The sequence below is a fragment of the Pseudonaja textilis genome, chromosome 2 (assembly GCF_049901715.1).
Source record: "Pseudonaja textilis isolate UNSWEBS1 chromosome 2, rPseTex1.2, whole genome shotgun sequence".
Taxonomy (NCBI): Eukaryota; Metazoa; Chordata; class Lepidosauria; order Squamata; family Elapidae; genus Pseudonaja; species Pseudonaja textilis.
Window position 1 is genome coordinate 208,251,949 of NC_141991.1, and position 20,906 is coordinate 208,272,854.

A 20,906-nucleotide genomic window follows, 5' to 3' on the forward strand; every position below is an offset into this window, starting at 1 on the left:
TTAACTGATGGTAGCTTACTGACATTGGTGGGAAAGTTGATCCCATATTCCAGAGCTGCAGTAATCACAGGACTAGACTGTGCACTAGCCTGTCATGAATGAACCACTCCAGGATGATCAAATGGCCAGTGTTGTGACTACTGCAGCTCTGGAATATGGGACTGGCCTGTGGTGGGGTTGAAAATCTCCGCTGTAAGAGCTGGCACGTGTAATGTGCAAATTTGCAGGTGGTGCAACATTCAAAAAGCAGCACAGCCCTTGCTGGCAAGGAAGAAGTAATGGTACTGTTGCAGCAAGAGGGGGCTGGCAGCACAGGTGGGCTGAAGCATCGATGGAGATAGCTGGAAAGTGCAGGAGCACCACGCTACTTGCATTTGCATGGTGCTTCCACATCTTCCAGCTCACCTCTACTGGCCTGGGCTCTTCCTCGATGGCCGCAGACTGTAGGGATGGCCCGGGGCAGGAAAAATACCAGCTGGTAGTGGAGGGAGGTGGCAGAGTGGACAAGTCTGGGCTCACCATCAATTCACAGGCCCAGAATGGGGCAGTGGTGGAGGTGTCAGTTTTCTTGTCCCTCTCGGCACTCTGCTCTAAGGGTGGGGCACAGTGCAATGGCCAGGCACCTGGAGCCCCTTCCTCTTCCTCCAACTTGGGCTTGCTGTTGATAAGTGGGTTGGTGGGGGCCTCCTCGGGAGATGCCCTCATCCCGTAGGGAGAGCCCAGCACACACGTGGTCTGGGGAGCTTCAAGGCCTGGAGGGAGGGACCCTTCTCTGCTTGGAAGCAGAGGGAAAAACCTGAAGCTTAGCCTTCGGGAGTTCTCTTGTGTGGAGGCCAAAGGAGGGGTGTCGAGCCAGAAAAGCTCACGCTCTCACCTGCATAAACAGTGACAAGGCAAACTATGGGGCTTCCAAGGCGCTCAGCTCAACTCAACCCAGAGTTCCCATCGGTCCTGCAACAAGTTGGCAGCAAAGATCGGATGCCCAGACCAAAAGAGCACCGAGGAAGACGGGCTCCTATTAACCAGGCAATACCCCTTGGCCTCCAATCCCACCATAGGTTGGTCCCATATTCCAGAACTGCAGTAGTCACAAGACTAGCCCTTTGGTCCTCCTGGAACAGCTCCTCCAGTCCATGGCACCCGGGTGAGGAGGAGCTGCTCCGGGACAACCAAAGGGCCAGTCCTGTGACTACTGCAGCTCTGGAATATGGCACTGACTTTCCCACCAAGCCAGCAAGGCACCCTGGGGTGGATTTCCCTCCCCCGCTGTTGGTCTTACATTCCAATTCCAGAACGCATGGCTCTACTTAAAGTAAGGTTTGCGCTCGGACGAAGGGTGGGGGCCAGTGGGTGAGTGGATGGGCCATATGGGTGGTGCAGCCTTGTGTTCCCGTGTGCCATGTGGGTGGTGTGTTCCTGCACAGCCTGGATTAATTGCTTTGGGGGGATGCTTTGGAGGGGATATTTCTCTGCGGACCACCAAAATTTTCTCACAGACCACAAGTGATCTGCAGCCCACTAGTTAGTGACCATATAGTGTTATTTATCTTCTCTTTCTCCCATATGTTTTTCTAGTATTGTTCAGTTTCTCCTGTTGGTGGCTCTCCTGCTATTCCATTGTTGCCTTGCAATTGGGAATATACTTTGTTCTTTGATTCTTTGAGAACAGGTCATCTTCTTGGCCTCTGCCTCTATAGTGCATCTTCTTAGCCTGCTAGCCGGAATTGTGAGCCTTTGTTTATAAGTCTCTAGAGCTTCAGATGGAGTCAGGCCCTTACTTTTTTTTTCAGTAGCCAGCTCTTTTTCTTAAACTCCACACTCTTCTGTAGTTCCACAACTAACTAACTTCTTTCCAAGTTGCCTTGATCTTAGTCTCCAACCTCAATATCTGGGACCCGGGGAGTGGGAGAGGACCAATATGTACTGCTGTTCTTTTCTATCATATAGCCAAACATCTCTAGGATTATAGCAGCTAATACATATACAAGTATTGTGGTGGAAAGGATTGTTGTGAAGGCTTTATTGGTATATTTTAGCATTTAGCATACTGTCTGATGGTACTTCTCCAAAGAGTCTTGGTAATTGGTTTCAAGGATTGACTATAGTTTAATTATCCATGATCTTATTTATTTTATTACTTTCAATTTTAACTGACTGCCCAGAATTCGATATTCTTCCTCCATCCAAATTCTAACCAGTCCTGAACTTGCTTAGCTTTTAGGCTTAGAAAAGATCACTTACATCTGCCAACTGCTAAAATCTTACAAGCTATAATGTAAAATAAAAGGCCAAGGAATGGAGTACCCAAAATTAAAGACCATAATGTCTATGAATACATGTTCAGTTCAGGTATGTATTTTCATAGTAGAAGCCACAATTCTTGATAGGAATATCTATCTCAGGTTTTTTTTTAACAATAAGGTTGTTGAAGGATTATAGGAGTCAAATATTTTGCCAAATTATGCAAACCTTACAGATATCTTGCAATATATCCCATTCTCAGAACAAGGTTGACTTGTTCTGTACTTACAGATATACAGAAAACATAATCTGCACCAAAATGATTTTAGGGAACTTCCAACTTCTCAGTTAATTCCTTTTTACACCTTTTGTTCATTCATAGAGCATAGAATGAAAGTTTTGTTTATGCTGAATTGTATTAATTTTTTATCTTCTCTTACCCAAAGAAAACATAAGATATGTTGCATGGTATTCTTTGATATTATCCTTAGTTGCTGACTAAGGTACAATTATTTATTTGAACACAAAGCATTCTTCCTGTAAAATGTGAACATCTGAGTTTATCCTGGCATTCTTTTCCCCTTTGTTTACAGGGACCATATTTATACTGTTGATATGGATTCATCACACACAGAAGAAATTTATTTTAACAAAGTAAGTAGTTTCTGCTATTCACAAGTCAAGGACAATAGGGAAAAAAAAGTAGACAATAAATGAGAAAAAAATACCTGCTCCTCAGATTTTCAGACCTGCCTTTAAAATTGTAGTGATCATAAAAGCAAAGTGCATATATTTACTATTTTCATTATGTATTTTGGATAAATAGCTGAGATTATAAGCATATTTTTTTATATTACAATAGAAGCACATGGTCATTCCAATATTTTTACATGCAATTTTGACTGACTTCTGTGATATTATAGTAAATATAAATTACTCAACAAACTCTGCTTAAATAGGTTAATGATCACACTTTTATAAGGAATTAAATACATAGACATATACATGGACATATAGATACTAAACACAAAAATCTTATTATTTTTATAATTCTTTCTCAAGACTACAAATATTCAAGTTTAAAAATAAAACTTAGAAGTAGCCACAATATTTTGTTCTGTTAGTACTGGATTAAATATCCCAAAATTAATAGGATATGTGTATGTGCCATAGTTAAGGAAGGGCTAAAAAAAAACCCACTCATTTCAGCACTTGAGCACTTCTAATATCCCAGATGTCATCTATTACATCATATTCCAGGCAGATGATACAGCTAAAGGGTAAGATGACAGAGCTGAGGGGAAAAGAAGGATGATGCAATATCACCAAAAATATTAAATTGCAAAAATGCTTAACTACTGAATTATAGATATGGGTAGAAATACCATCCAGAATCTTAATATAACTGTTAGCTTTAATGGCATTTTAGATATCATTTCTTTGTAGCATTACATCAAGCTACTCAGACTGTATATTTATAAATAGTTCAAATATTTATTTTCAATATTTCTCATTTAAAAGCAAGTATCTTAAAACTGTTGTGCTCATGAAGTAAAATCAAGTAGAGCAATAAATAAATTGGGCTGAAATTTATTTTCAGGTAGAATGGTATACAAAATCTAAGTGATTTTTAAAGACTATCTAAGCAAAAAATGTAAAAAAAAGTTTTCCAATGGATTCTGAATGAAAAATGCATGAGTAAAACAGTGAAAAAAACTAATGTTGTTCTGCTTGCTTGGCTAGGAATGCATGTCTTTGTGAAAAACTAAATCTGCATAAGATTGTGTATCTCCTATTTCTGTTTTCCATTTTTTTTGAGAACTGAGGCAAAGAACCATGTAAAATAAATATCCAGTTTTATTGTAAATATTTGATGGTCCTTTGCCTTGAAATATATCATTTCTGAAAATCAGAGCAGCATATGAAATGTTCAGTTTAACCTAGATTTGGATACTTCTTTGTTTTTTTCACTGATCATTGGCATGGGTATACATGTCTTGACTAAGATGGCAAAATGCCATCTGTAGATAATTTTAAACCCAATTCTTTATTGTTTTTTCTCATTCAGGATCCATTGACAAACAATCTGTCACAATTTTGCTAGGTATATTAATTTTTTTGGCTCGTTAGAGTTTTTATAGATAAAATCTGCTGAAAGTGCCTTAGACAGGTAAAATCATTGGCCTTCTAGCTGAGATCATTTAGAATTATTAACAATGGCTCTGTGGTCTTTCCAAAACTACCTGCGAATGTAGATTTTTTTTACATGCAAACTTGTTTTCTGGCACTCATCTCAGAAGCTGTCAAACTGTGTTCCAACATTGAATTAAGACATAACTCTGGTCATATTTCTTTGTTCCTTCAGAATGAGCTCAAATAAGAAGCTCTGGACAACTTTGAATCAGTGGAAACCAGTTCTAACTCAGTTTATTTCCCTAAACGTTTTATTTGACTAAACTCTACTTCCAAACAACAACAGGGAATATTTCATCTACCGTATATGAGTGTGTTTAATTTTTGTGAAAACAGAACAAAATTATATGCGGGTCCTTGGTGCTTTCTAAGCTTGGTCATGTGTTTTTAAAAAATCCAGTGGCTCCCTAGGACACACCATCTACCAGAAGAAAACACATACAAACTGCTATCTACATGCACTCTCACACCACCACCCAGCACAGATCAATTCCGTAGCTGAGACACTCATCTCCAGAACAAAATGCTTAGCCAACGAACAACACCTAAAAACCGAACTACACACTCTCTCTAATATACTAACAGCCAATGGATTCCAAAGAAAGAAGATTACCCACCTAATCCAAAAAGAAACCCTAACCAAAATCCAAGACAGAGAACAAGAGAACGGCAAAGCCCTCCTCCCATATATAAAAGGCACTACAGACAAAATCAGCAAGATCCTCCAAAAACACAACATTAAAACAGCATTCTGCACAAACAGAAAAATATCCACCATCCTAAGAAACCCTAAAGACAAAATCAAGTTAGAAAACCAAGGAGTATACGAAATCCCTTGCACCGCCTGCCCCATCACATACATCAGACAAACTAACAGAAGAATAAGTGCACGCATTGAAGAACACAAGAACTCAATCAAAAAAGAACTGACCTCTTCCCTGGTCCATGAGATTGATTTTAAAAATACCAGAACTATAGCCAAAATTGAACACTTCAACAACAGAATAATCAGAGAAGCCATAGAGATAGAAAAACCTCCACACAGCATGAGTAAACTAGATGATGCCTCCCGCCTACCAGCCATTTGGAAACCCGCCCTCATTAACAAACGAGTACCTAACATGAAGAATGACGCCAGACCCACACCCACAAAGGCCACACAAGATGCTACCACCACACTTCCACGTAGAAAGCAGACTCACACCCACACAGATGATGAGACATGACCATGGACCAGAAACCATACTGCAGCTGCATCACTACCTACTTCAAACCCCTCTGACCCATACATGAAGCAAACTGATGCCCACCATGAAGATATGGCACGACCACGAACGTGAAGCCAAACAACAGGATCACAGCTCACCAGCTCAAATCCCCCAGCAACTAAGACTAACCTGAGCACAACTAAGCCCCCACCTGAACAGAACACAGCCCCAACCAATCAGAACACAGCCAAACCCCCAACCAATCAGAACACAGCCCCACTCAATCAGAACACAGCCAAGCCCCCCACCCAATCAAGTCACACCCCCACTAGCAGTTAAAAGGAAGAAGCAGCTGTAAGCTCACATTACTCTGAGAAGCACAAAGCCGAAGACACAAGCCTGAAGATGATGAATGAGACTTCATCGAAATGTCGCCTAGATACTTCCAATTTTATGCGGGAGAAAACCCAAATAACCAAAGATACACACACACACACACACACACACACACACACATATATATATATACATACATACATACATACATACATACATACATACATACATACATTCTATTTCAAGAGATAAAAACAAAGAGTGTTGATTTGTAATATTTGTCTGTTAACAAACACCCTCAAAAGTATAGAAAATATCATATAATTATAGTATTATATATGGTATAAATGGCAGTCAATTCTAACTAAATGTGCTACATTCATAAGACTTCTGTGCTAGAGTAAGTCAAGCATAGAACAAGTATGGAATGTTTTTGATAATTTTATATTCAGTAGCTAATTTTTCTTTTGAAATTAAATACAAACACACCAGACTCTAATTATTTTCTTTCTTGATCCTTGAAGAAATTGACATGGAAATCCAGACAGCTTGATGTAGACACATGCAGAATGAAGGGAAAACATAAGGTAGGCAAATTTCATTTCTCTGACAGATGCCACATTGTTCAGTTCCTTGACTGTTATCCTATACTGGTGTCTGTGTTGCAGATTGGATTATGCCATTTATTTTCTAGCTAGTCATTGTCTCAACAGTTTATTGAAGGTTTTACATTTCAAAAAAATTGATTTACTTACGATGCAAAGAAACATAGTCAAAAATGTCAAATGTCAAATATTGTGAAATGAAGAGGCGTTAAAAAGCTTACTACTTTCTACAATAACTGATATAATTCAGAGTCTTTATAGAAGATAAATAATCTTAGGAAAATGTTTTAGCAATTTAAAGTTTGATTAACTACAAATTACTTTAGATCATATGTATTTTCTGGGCTTTATATTTTTCCCCATTCTACCCAGACATTGTTCGGTAAGACATGAGACAAGATGTACAAGAGTCATCAGTCATGCTCCTAATTAGATTATTGTATTTAAGCCTGCATCGGGTCTGTCCACAAAACTTCACATGGTGCAGAATGCAGCCACCTGCATGTTTATAGTCTAATCCCAGTACAGGTGACTGTAATTGAATCTGGAATTATTGTTGTTAAGTAATTGAAGTCATTAAGCAGATGACCATATGATCACATGCCTTTTTGTGATCACGTGGCCACTGACTTTACTGCCTTTTTTACAGCAGTCATTAAGCACTAATGAAGTAAATCCATTATATGCTATGGAGAGGGTTTTTTGGAAGAAACTGGAAGTAAATATCAGAAACCAGCAAAAAAAGTGTCAAAAATCATGTTTATGTGACCACAGCTTGCTGCAAATGGCCATAAATGTGAGCCAGTCACTAGGTGCCAAAAATGTGATCACATGACCTCAAATCTGTTCATGTTTATCAAAAATTCTAAATTATGTCATAAGTACTTTTTAGGGGGTCCTTTTGTCAAGGACTACCTCATTGCAGTGTCTTACACTTACTGCATTTCCCCTCATCTGGATCAGCCTCTCCTCTTTTAATGACTGAATGTAATATGTTATTCATTATTATTGTTTTAATACCTATAAACTGCCTAGGATGCACCAGTGTATAAATTGCATAAATACATACTGTACATACATACTGAGGTCCTATTCTTGATTCATGACTGTCATTAAAGTACATTTTCTCCAATAAACAGCAGCAGAAAAAGATAAGTATAATCTTTAAAATCCTGCCAGCCATGTTGCTTTTAATGTCATTCTGAGGAAATCCATTGCTGCCTTCTTTTCCAAATGGCAGGAAAATTTTCTGGAACAAACAATTGTTTAATTGTATCAAACATTTTTGCTGTTAATTGCTGAAACAGTAGTTCAATTCTTTTCCTTTTTTAAAATTCTTTTGGCAGGATGAATGTCATAACTTTATTAAGGTTCTTCTTAAACGAGATGATGATACATTATTTATTTGTGGGACAAATGCCTTCAGTCCTTCCTGCAGGAATTATAAGGTAGGCATTGCATTTGTAAGACAGCATAAGTAATTAGAGAGGTTTTGCCATTAGTATTTATAGTGGCACAAAAGCCAGAAAGTACAAAACTGTGTTCAGTGAAATTCCTTCTCCCTCAGAAAGTTGGTCTTTCAACTAGAGAAAATAACACAAGATCTCTTGTAAAGTCACTGTAGTGTAACCATTCTCATTATGAGGCAGAGCTTTGAGCTATGGCAGGGTTCATGAAGTCTTGTCTCACAGAAAGGACCTTCCAATAGAGAAATGAAGCAGAAACAGTATATTTGCATGGAACTTAATATATAAAATGCTTGATTCTGAACTGAAGGGAAAGTTGCTGCTGAAGGAATTGATTTTTTTTTCACAATTAATTTGGATCTGTATTTAATGCAGAATAACTAGATCGTATTTAGTTGTCTCATAAAACATCATATTGCAATTTAGTACACTCACGGTATCCCTTTGGTTGATGCTAATTAAAATGCGGAGACTTGAAAGTAAATGCCTGAAGTGAAGAATCGGCAGTTAACCCAAGCATATGGAAGTAGGAGGCTAATTGTGGCTTAATGCCCAGCCCAGCAGTCTTGCACACGGCCAACAGAGAGGACAGTGCAACCGGAAATTGGCTCTTCCAAAAGTGAAGAAGTCAGTACTTATCAGCATTATTGGTCAGTTATCCAAATTTGTTCATAATAAAGCCAGCCACTTTCCTCTTCAGAGAATAGTGCTTTCTCAGAATACAAATAAAATTCTCTTCTGTTGCTGCCATTTATTGTTTAATGTCGGCTTTTCAAATTTTGAATTAATTCTTTTTTCCCTTATAACAAGTGATTCATCAAGATGGTTTCCAGCATCAACTTCTCAGAGATCAGCCAGTTCAGCATTTGAGAAATAAGAAACAAACAAACAACCACTGTTTAAAACATTTCACATTTTAAAGAAAAGACTATAGTCTGTCTCCATTGAGTAAGAAGTTTGAATATCATAATAATGGGCTCAGCTGGTGAATATGAAAAGAATTATAACCAGAATGGAATAATCATAGGACCCCATGGCTTGTAAAAAAATATTCTAAAAGAATCTTAGGAGGTAACCCTCCCAAGTTCATCTACTAAGGAATGTGCATACTGAGTACTCAGTGGCCACATAATGCTGATTGTCCCGGTGGGGTAGAAGCTAAGCACAGTGATAAAAGACAGAATAATTTGTTCATATGGCATAACATATTTCTTGATTCTTGTTTATTATTTCCCTTGATCATTGGCTCTGCCTTTTCTAAAATCACATAAATGCTTATATAATTAATGCTAGAATCAAATTCTTAACAATATGAACTAAACTCCTGGGGGAAACATGCAGGGTATTCCTAGAAGTGATTTGCCATTTTCTCCTGTGTCCTCTCAAAAATGTATCTTGGATAAACTTGGAATTAGAATCTAAGCTGATTGTCAAAAGAACTGAATACCATAATAATCAGCCACTACACATTCACTTCAAGGGGGAGAAAGCTGGCTCCGTCTAGCATATTGTGGACCTATAAAAATTATCCCTTCTGTTTTCTTTTAGCAAATGGTTCCTCTTAAGTGTATATATTGAAGTCTCTTTCTTCTATGTGAGAGTATGTGGGTGCTTAGGGGGTTCTGCTTTGCTTTTACATTAGTAACTTAAAGAGAATGGATAGGGAAGTACTTGGATCCTAACTCAAAACAAGATATTTGAACATATTGAATTAGTAATATTTCAATAATACAAAGTTTGAAATATTTTTACTATTTGCCTATAGGAAACAGTGAAAATTTATTTTTTGTCCTAAGGCTAGAAATTTAGGTGAGTGGTAGTCCATCCTGAATGCTACTTACCATTCATTCTCGAGAAAAATGTGTCCAAAAGATTATTTTTTTTTAAAAAAGACATTGGCAAAAACCTAACTGGTTTTATTTTATTTCCACTGTTTGCTATGTAAAAATATAGGTACAATACAGATATAGATATACCTTCCTTTCATTCTTTCTTTGGTTAATTTTTTTGAAGTTAAGAAAATAAAGAGTATTGAATATGTAATACTGTTCTATTTTTTTTCAACTTCTGAACAGTTAACCTGAAAACTAAATGTTTCAAGTTCAGAATATTCTGCACATTTAGTTCAGGAAACCATTTTAGTACTTTCTGAAATAAATTTGTCAGACAAATTTCAAGCAGCTCCTAGTGGAAAAAAATGTTATTTTCTTTTTTTTAAAATAATGTTTATTGAAAGTTTCAAAAAAAATATTTTAAAAAAGAGACACGTGTTTTCACATTTTTGCAATGTTTTCATAGCAGTGTACATTTCTATTAGTGTCAATTAAAGTCATTTGGTACAAGTAAATCTATAACATTTCCTAAATCCTTACTTATTTATGTTATTATTACATTTATAATGCAATATTTATTTAATTATATTATTTTACATATATACATAGCTATATATATATTTATCCTTATTTCCATTTTCCCTTGTTTGTTTAATCAATTTCACTAGACATCTTTACTTCCTTTTTATACAACCATTTGTACCATATATTCCAAATTGTAAAAATCTTCCCCTCTTCCTTGTTTTTTAGTAACATGGTTAGTCTAACCATTTCTGCGCATTGGTGGATTTTATTAGTTATTGCCAGGTCTTTGCGTATTATTGTTGATTTCCAGTTCCTGATGTGTGTTATAAAATCCAAATTATTCCTTGTCTTTTTTGTGTTTTGTTTGAATTTGAACATACAGCCACCACCCAATTTCAGTTCCCTGTGTTTTTAATTGTATCTGTGTTTTCAAGTCGCCTTCATCAGTTATTAATTCTTTATATTTTATTGTTTTGTTCAAATCCATAACATTGGGATATACTAGTGCCTCCATTGGAGATAGCCAGAGAAGTATTTTCACATAATAGTTTCTTTTAATTCTTTCCCATATATATAAAACAAAGCATCCCTTATCCAGTGTCTTTGAAAGTAGCTATGAGTTTTATTTTTTCCATCCCAGAGAAACGCGTGCCAGCTAATCTGTAAATCGAAGTCTTCTATTGTCAATATTCTTTTGTCCTCCAGGTTAATCCAATCTTTGATCCAGGTACTCACTGCGGCTTGATAGTATAACTCAAAGTCTGGGAGTGCCAGTCCTCCCTTACTTCTACTATCTTGCATTAATTTATATTTTACTCTGGCTTTTTTCTTTTGCCAAATAAATTTACTAATTCTTTTGTTCAGATCTTCAAATAATTTTTTCCCTAGTTTTACTGGCATGGTTTGAAAGAGATGCAACAATTTTGGTAGTACATTTTTTTTAATGGTGGCTATCCTTCCCATCCAAGAAAGTTGTAAATTTACCCATCTATCTAGATCTGTCTGTATCTGGTCTATCAACTTGTCATAATTATCAGCCTTTATTGTGGAGCATTTCGCTGTAAGCCAAATACCTAAATATTTTACTTTTTTCGTTGTCCGAATCCCTAATTTTTTTGTCAGTTTTTCATTTTGCTTTTTAGTACAATTTTTGGTTATTATCTTAGTTTTTTCTTTATTGATTTTGAGTCCTGCTACTTTAGCAAATGCCTCTATCTCTTGCATTAAATTTTTGCTTGACTCTTTTGGGTCCTCCATTATGAAGACCATGTCACCAGCGAACACTTGCAATTTGTATGTTTCCTGTTTAATAGTCAACCTTGAATATTTCAATTTTTCCTTATCTGAGTTAACAACACTTCCACTGATAAGATATATAGTAATGGGGCAAGCGGATATCCCTGTTTCACTCCTTTGCTTATTTTTATATTGTTTGTGGTTTCTCGATTAATTACTAGTTTTGCTTTTTGTATAGAATATATTGTTTTGATTAGTCCTATAAATTTTTCACCAAATTTCATCCTAGATAATTGCTCGATCAAAAATTGCCAATTTAAATTGTTGAATGCCTTTTGGGCATCCAAAAATATTAATGCTATCTGGTTGTTAGATTTGGTTAGGACATCCATTATTATACTTATTTTTTTAAATATATCTATTTGGGACAAAACCATTCTGGTCTGGATGGATAATATCATTCAATATTTTTTCAAACTTATCTGCAATTATTACCATTAAAATTTTATAATTTACATTCAGGAGTGAGATAGGTCTGTAATTTCTAATTTGGTGAGGATCTGTTTTTTCTTTGGGAATGAGGGATATCAGAGCATGTTTGAGGTATTTTGGCACAATTCAGGGCCTCATCACATATTTCCACCAGCAGATCGCCTAGTATATCTTGGAATTCTTTATAGAATTCCACAGGTATTCCATCTGGTCCTGGGGTTTTATTGGTTTTCTGTCTTCCAATTGCCTCTTTTACCTCTTTAAAAGTTATTTTATCATTTAGTATCTCTCGAGCAGTTTCCGATATGATGGGTAATTCTTTGCCCTCAAAATATTGTGTGATGTTTTCCTCTAAAATTTATTCTTTTTTGTATAAATTAGCAAAAACAAATCGAGCTATTGTTTTCTTTTGATCTGATTGTGAACACAATATGTCATTCTCATCCTATAGGGCTATTATAGCTCTTTTCTCCAGCTCTTTTTTTAGTTTGTGGGAGAGCCATCTCCCAGGCTTGTTCACATTCTCAAAGTAATGTTGTTTAACTAATTTTAATTTTCTAAACATTTCTTCTTGGAGGCTTAAGTTTATTTTGTGTTTAGTCAAATTTAATTCTTTTTTAATTGATTCATTACCCGGATCTTTTTGCAATTTAATTTTCAATTTTTCCAGTTTCTCTTGTCTCGCAGTCTGTTGATTTTTCCTATCTCTATTCTTTTTTTTCTATAAATGCTATTGTCAGACCCCTCACATATGCCTTTGTTGTGTCCCATAAGTTTTGAATCATTGTGTGTTCATTCATATTAATTTCAAGAAATATTTTCAGTTCCTTATTTATCATTTGAATATATTCTTTGTCTCTCAGGATACTCTTATTAAAGGTCCATCTACCTGTCTTTTTCTTTCCTCTCCAAATTAGTTTAATTGGATTGTGGTCAGCCCAAGTATTTGGCAAAAATTCCATGTTTCTATTGGAAAAACTGTTATTTTCTATTTTCTTTTAGGATGGAGATGGTAAGATAATGTGAAGGATATTAACAGACTTTTCATTATTTTTGTAAATATTTCATTTCTTATAAATAGAACTATGCTGAATTTTTTGCCTACTGCTGTGCTGTCAGGCAGTTTTTGCCCGGTAAATACATTTAGGTTTTAGAAGGCCAATGAAATACCTAAGCTAATACATTAGAACATTTGCTCTGCAAGCCTTGGCAATTCTATCATGTCTCAAAAGCCTATGTAAATACACAGATGGGCCTGGAATGTTATGCGCTATACAAAGCTCCTTTCCTTTCAATATGTTTCCTTTCTAAGGAAGACATAAATGATTCCATTTAGAAAGTTTAGAGAGAAAAGATGCATGGCAGAAAACAAATGATGACAAATAATCCAATGCCTGCAAGAGGTCTCTCAACCCATGGGATTGACAATTGATTGGATGAGACTAATGATGCTTAGATGCCTTATTATCCCCACTAGTTGTTGTTTTTTTCAAATTCCTTATCTTACTTTATTCTGTTGAAGTAAATTGAATTTGCTAGGTAGATCTGAACTGATAAAAAGCAAAAGTCACCACTGAGTAATCATAATACACTTGAATCTTAAAGCCTGTAGGCTTTGCACTTCTCCCTGTGGTTTCCACCGTAAACCTGCTTTGCATTGAGCTGCTTATTTGTATAATTATTGCAGCTCAGTAGAATATTATTTTCCCAGGGGTTGCACTTAAAGCTGAGATTTTAAATACTTCACAGATTAATTATTGACAGAAGAACAATTTACGCATGATACTAGTTCAAGCCAATTCTGAAGTTTTTATGAGAGAATTTAAAAAACACATAAATTATATGGGGGGAATAAAAAGAAGAAAGTTGGACAGTCAGTGATTGAGAACCATAAAAAGTTGAGCTGTTGTTTTGGGTCGTAAGTCCTGCATGTTAGGGATGAACAGGCCTCCCCTACCATCATATGAGAACTTGATCATTTGTCATAATCACATTTGCTCAGCCTTACTTATAATTCAGTAGCAAAATTAATTTGAAAAATATTCCTAGGAGAATGTTCACCCAGTCTCTTTATGCCTTGTAGCTTTACTCCAACAAGCTAATGCAAGGAAAATGCTAAAGTGGTGCTGATCAATCTTCTAAATTCAGGACACCACAGGGTATTTATTCCCAGACATGTGTGCGATTGCAATGAAAAGTAGATAGAAACAGAGGCAGCATGATACCTAGGTTTGTTTCTCCTTGATTAATTTAAGTATGTCTGATGGGATAGATTATCTGAGTCTTGTTAGTTTGTTCTGTTTCATGTTTGTGAGCCTTGCATAGAGGCGGTTTTAATCACCCTTAGATTTGAGGAACACATACACTCACACACACACTGCTGACAGAAACCCAAATTCTAATATTACTAGTAGTATGAGTAGTAATTCAGATGGGACACAGCTTCCCTTTCCAAATTAGAAAAGTGTGTATGAGAGAAAGAAGAACAGAGGATGACAAAACAGCCAATATACCCTTGACCACACTGAGGTGAAACAAACTAATCTTCTAGTATTATATTTACTGGAATCCAAACAACCTTTGAAATGAGCCTTGGTGGTAAAATCTATAGTCTAGCAAAAGATACAGTGGGTACCTCTAATTATTTGGATATATTTTTGGTCCTGGACTTAGGCAAAGACTGCACTCAGAGTGGCAAATGCTGCTTTAGCACAATTATCTTGGTAGGACCTAGGTTATTTGACCAAGAAATTGAGGCTGTAACTTCTAATCTATGAACATTTTCTCAAAGTTTGTACAGTTTATTGCTGTAGCTTTAAATAGTCTTACACAGCATAGGTAAAGAGCAAGTCTCCTTCATGCTGATTTGTTTATAACTTCATGGATACATCCATGTAATTTTCTTGGCCACATTTTTTCAACTTCCCAATCTAGCCGACAGGCTTGAAATTACTCCCTGATCTCACATCCAAGTAATAACTAACTGTAACCCTGCTTAACTTCTTGAAATAGCCAAGGTCAGTTAGATACAGCCATTTAGGTGGCTTCTCTGATACAAAGAACTCTTCAAACAATTCTCATGCAAGATCCCTGCCAGTGCTATTAGTTTGTAAAGAAATATGCTATTTTGTTTTTCAGATGGATACTTTGGAATTTCTGGGAGATGAATTCAGTGGAATGGCTAGATGTCCTTATGATGCAAAGCATGCCAATGTTGCATTATTTGCAGGTAACATAAAAGGATAAAAATATACTCTTTTATAATGAGGTGCTTAGAGAGTACAATTATCGCTCCTTCCTGAGATATATTTATGGGCAGTAGGGGTGGAATTATACATTTATTGGGTATCACATGCCTTAAACTAATTAGCTAATAGTCAAACAAACATGGGATTCTCACTTTGGAAAATAAATTCATTTTCTGTTGTATACTTACAGTGGTAAAGTAACTTTGAATTAGAGTAGGCAGAAAATTATTTCATAAGGTACAATATTTTATCTCAGCTGTTACGATAACAAGCAATTATATGTGGCTTCTACTCTTTCCTGGATAAAAATAGAAAGGAGAAAAAAGGAGAAACGTGGTGAGATTAGGCTTCTTGATGTTTTGTTACCAGCTGAGGCAAAAGAGGAGACTGAAGTGGCAACTGTGGATTTAATCATGATGTATTATGCATTTAAAGAAATGCAATTAACTCTTAATTCTTTTTGCAGTGGTTTAAAAATATGAGTGTGTGTTAGTGGGGTTAATTTGGGCCATTGATTATAGAATGGTATTTTAGAATTTTGTTCTTTATAGATTTTAGATTAAATTGTTTCATTACTGAAATTCTGTTCGCACTAACCCTTACAATCCCATGTCAAAATATCTATAAAATATTCAGCAATATTATGGAAATTACTTTGAATAATTCTTCAGACTATTTTTTTTACAAAGCCTTGCTCTATTGTAGTGTAACAGGATGTGGGAAAGACCTTGGGAGATGGAATGAAGACATACAGCCTGGGGAAGCAATCAGACAAAGAGAAATGATAACCTGCAGTTGAATAGTGGGCTGGGCAAGAAGTTCAGAAGGGATCCTCCCTAGTTTCTTGGGCTGTAGAGGGCTTTCAGTCTTTCAGTATTGACCAATAGACCAGGCAGAAAACAGATAAATGAATTCTACATTATTATAAAAGTCCATTAACAGAATCTGGTAAATTTAAAAGTGCAGATCTCCCACTATCTCTTTTACAGCCTGAGAACTGAGAAACAGTCTCTTCTGGGTTTCTTTCTCCATCCATTAAAGCAGCACTCTCTCTTATTTGACTGTTGCCTAAGCAGAATCTCTTTGCTCTGTTTCCCAAGATCTTTCTCACATACCACTAAAGATACCATTGCTGCTGCACTTGACTTATAAAAATATATTAAGCCACAAAAATGTTAAAGTGGAAACTTGAATCTATTTCCATTATACTCCCAAACTTGATAACTTGATTTACTTATTGCTCATAAAGCCTTCTTCAATTTGGCACAAACGTATTGGACCACCTATTGGAGCAGTGATCATCCTGTTTTAGATGATGAGATTTTGGTTCAACATCCCTGGAGGTCACCAAAATAAAAAAGCCATTGCTGTCTATATCATAAAGAGTCGAGGAGAAGAAGATGACACTCTATGGAGCAGATAGAGATGGACTCCAGAACAGAAGTTTAAGTATTCGAGCTTTTAGAGCACAGTAAAGCAAATCATTCATCATCTGCTTATAAGTACTAGGTTCAGATTCTGAAAATTAGTTTTGGTTTTAAAAGTTCCCAAGTGAAATAGGTGAATTAGCAAAAAGAATAGCTTGATTTAGGGGGTGAGGGGAACCACCCTTCCTTCCCACTTTCCCGCTCCTACCCTTCTAGATATTTCTTAAGGATTTGAAGACCTGGTTCTGCCGGTTGATTTGGAGCCCTAACAGGGGTGTATCATGCTGGAGGTAGTTGCCAGATTAAGAGAAGACCCCACCCCCATGTGTATTCTACTCCCTTCCTCCTCATCTTTATAATTTTTGCTGCTATTAGAAATATTTATTTTTTTATTGGCTTTTAATGTTGTAAGCTGCCCATAGTTACCTTGAGGTAAGATGGGCAGAAAACAAAACTAATAAAATAAATAAAATAAATTTAGGTAAATAACCAGAGATAGAGAAGCAGCAAACATCTCTGGCATATGTATATGCTGGGACCCTACAGGCTTCATAACTCACCATGGAGCATTCCTTCTTCTTAATTAAAAATAATAATTGAGGTAAGAACATAGTTACACATAGATTCACTGTATTATATCCATTTTCTTTTCAAATGCGTAATTATTCCTGTAAGAATTATTAACATTAGTTGCTTCCTCCATAACTGAATTAAGACATAGGTGTGAAGGGGAAGGATACAAGAGTGTTAAGTCTTTTAAAATTATCTAGTTGTACTACTACGATCTTGATATATTGTATTATTATGATTAGATCAGGCATGTGATATGTGCAGTCTGATGTGGGATATAGTCCAAGGAAGGTCCTTTTGTCCAGGGAGATGCTTCTTCAGGGTCTGCCTTCTTTCTGAGTGCTGAGAGGGAGAAGGACTTTTTATTCAAATGGCTCATTACCCTAACACAATAGTTTTCATGCCTTAAGACCCCTTGTATAGGCTGTTTCCATGATTACCTAGCAGATACAACTATGTTGTTGTTTTTTTCTTCTTCCCTATCCCTAATTTCCAATTCCACCTCAAAGAGGGAAAGCTGTATTCTGCTACTGTGACAGACTTCCTTGCAATAGATGCTGTCATTTACCGGAGCCTTGGAGACAGCCCGACACTGCGGACAGTCAAACATGATTCAAAATGGTTGAAAGGTAAATAAAAAGCTACAGGAAGAGGGGGGACATTTTGGATTACATTGTTGGATTCTCTGTAAACCTTGTCTTATTCTGCTTACTTTTGCTGTTCTTCTTCAAAATCTTGCCCTTAAGTGATCGTTCAAAGAACAGATGTTTAAAGCACAAATAAATCATACTTTGTTTCAGCAATGCATTCTGTCAGGTAGAGGTACTAAATGGCCCTTTTTTTTTCAGTACATTTGTTCCACTATTTTTTTTTAGTTGCTAGGTATTCATACATAATCACAAGAGCCACCAAAGTAGATAGCATCAGGGGTAGGATCCTACCGGCATAGCAACTGGTTTGGCAAGTGTGCACTTTGCACGCTAAATGTGCACTGTGCGTGTGCACAGTACTTGCAAGACAACTTCTCCTACAAGCAATCACCATCTCCTGCTGTCGTGCGACACTCATCTGTGCCGTGCAAAGCAACTAAGAATAAAGGACAGCTGAGAGCCCAGGTGGGTGGGCCCAACTGAAGAAAAGAAGATCTTCAAAGAGAATCGGTTTGGTGTCAGATGCTCTTTGGAGCTACCAGTTCTATAGAATCAGGCTGAACCAGTAGCATCCCACCCCTGGATAGCATCCAATTATTATTTTTTTTTTATAAAAGTTTATTTTTATAACAACAATAACAAACATATAAAACCAGTAGGTGGCCAATTAATTTTTTAAAGGCTAGATCTTTCATCAAAGATTGAGGGCAAAGAGTTATTTTAGAACAGTGATGGCACCATCAGCTTTTTCCTCTGATGGGACACTAGGAAATCTAGGCTTTGTGAAGTGTGGAGGATTTGTTCCACAGTGCTGAGATACACCACTAAAAAGTAAAATATCAGAATCTCCATTTTTTTGTCAAGAAATAATGAATGAGTGCTGCTGAATTAGGCAATTTGTATGTTCTCCATAGCCACATTGTTTTAAAAAGTTGTCCTTCATTCTTTTCCAATGGCATTATGAATGAATGCTACACAGCATTATGTTGTTCTGAGAAAGGGGGACTTTTGTTTATAGTCAAAAATGCAAAAAAGAGAGAGAAAGAGAAAGTTTGTAAATGATGTTATTTCCAGTTTTTCTTCAAAATTATTGAATTTTTATAGGCATGTTTTTTATTACTTCAGTTTGTAAATATGTTAAATCTCTTTGATAAGAATAATCCTATGTCTGCAAATAAGGAGAATTGGAGTTCCATTTTTGGAGTAAATATGTACATGAAATAGTTGTATCTCTGATTTATGGGCTTACATAATTTATTTTGCCCTCTGAGTTAAGAATTATTTTTCTCACAAATAGGTAAAGGGTAAAATATATATAATCGAAGGACAGGTCACTGGGGACAAGAATAAAGAAAAAGATTTCATTGGAAATGCAAATATTTGACACCCAGATACATTATGGATGGGGGTTTCCAGTTTATTTTAGCATGATTTAGGGATATTAAACATTATTCACATATTTCTACTCTTTTTAAATGTATAAAAGTTGAAAATATGTATAACCTTGTGAATTCTTTTCAAAAGCCTCATCAAGATCCCAGTTTCTGTCTGTGTGTCTCCATACTCTATTAGACCTCAAAAAATTCATATTTTATTTTAGTCATATTTATGTTAATAATTTGTGAAGACAGTGTATCTAATTTAGAGATTTTTGTAGTCTTCATTCTGGGCCGTGTAGTTATTCTGAAGGTTAGACAATAATAAGTGTCCTCTCTTTCCTCCAATTCACTTGCTTTACTCCAACCCCAGAAAAGACTCTATTGAACTAAATGCTTGCCCATGAGTATGGCACTAGTTGTTCATCTCATCAGTAGAACTCCCTGTAGTTATTTCTATTAACTTGAAAGAGGCTGTGTATGAGTTGTTGGCCTCAGATCATACAAGCATTTCAGCACCATGTACATCTCTGTCGCTCTCTGTCTCTCCCTCTCCCCGTCTTTATACATCTACATAGGTGGCTAATTTGGTCATCCATCCACTGCCAAAATTAGAATTACATTTGAATACAATATCCATTGCTTCATTACAGACAGCATACTTCTTAAGGATACCTAAGCAATTGTAGCATTTTGAAGTTTTTGAAACTGTATGCAACTAAAACCCTTGTATCTGATTGTTAGCAACTTTCAATTGGGTGAAACAGTGCACCATTGGGCAACAATTTTAGAAACTATGTTCTTCAAATGGGTTAATTTACAGAATGCATCCAAAATTTGAGATCTCTGGCTTTCACGGCATTGAAATTTGGCAAAGTTGCGTCTGTTTCAATGCAACTTCACCACTTCACTGACATGTCGTTGTCATTTGCAGTGCTCCCTGCTAGCTTTCTACAAGGAAAGTCAGTGGAGAAGTTGGCAGGAAGTCAGAAGTCACTCTCGCTTTTGCTGCTGGGTGTGTCTGTGTGTCCTATGGTCACTGTGGATTTATAACCACACTGTATGGTAAAATAAATATGTCCTACAAAAGCAGATAAAAAATATTCAACCCAGATTAGATTGATTTTACTCTTATATGGAATGTTTATATTTATGAGCACATGTTTTTTTTTCTTTCAGAACCATATTTTGTTCATGCGGTAGATTATGGTAACTATATCTACTTCTTCTTTCGGGAAATTGCAGTGGAATATCACAGTATGGGGAAGGTGAGGAGAATAACCTTGAAATGAGAGCTATAAATCACAATAACAAGGTCACTGTTGTGAGAAAGATTCTGCTGTTCATGTCAAATTTTGGTAGGGATGAGGCATGGTGTTACAGTGATATAAAACACCTTTCTTATGATGGCTTATGGTTAGGGGGAGTTCTACGAATTTGAAGGGCACCAAATTAGGCAATATTTAATATAAAATATTTTGGCTAGGAATGATGATAAAGC

General features: G+C 36.2%; 1 protein-coding gene across 15 annotated transcripts in view; it reads left to right on the forward strand.

Moving 5' to 3' along the window:
• The window catches only part of SEMA6A (semaphorin 6A), a 181,076-nt gene that overhangs the window by 107,818 nt on the left and 52,352 nt on the right, over positions 1 to 20,906 (forward strand). For all 15 annotated transcript variants that reach the window (XM_087926920.1, XM_087926917.1, XM_026720270.2 and 12 more), the window contains 6 exons: positions 2,835 to 2,895; positions 6,503 to 6,565; positions 7,930 to 8,031; positions 15,273 to 15,363; positions 17,889 to 18,008; positions 20,585 to 20,673. In XM_087926920.1, the coding sequence (XP_087783046.1) occupies positions 2,835 to 2,895; positions 6,503 to 6,565; positions 7,930 to 8,031; positions 15,273 to 15,363; positions 17,889 to 18,008; positions 20,585 to 20,673 (526 nt within the window). The remainder of the gene's footprint in view (positions 1 to 2,834; positions 2,896 to 6,502; positions 6,566 to 7,929; positions 8,032 to 15,272; positions 15,364 to 17,888; positions 18,009 to 20,584; positions 20,674 to 20,906) is intronic.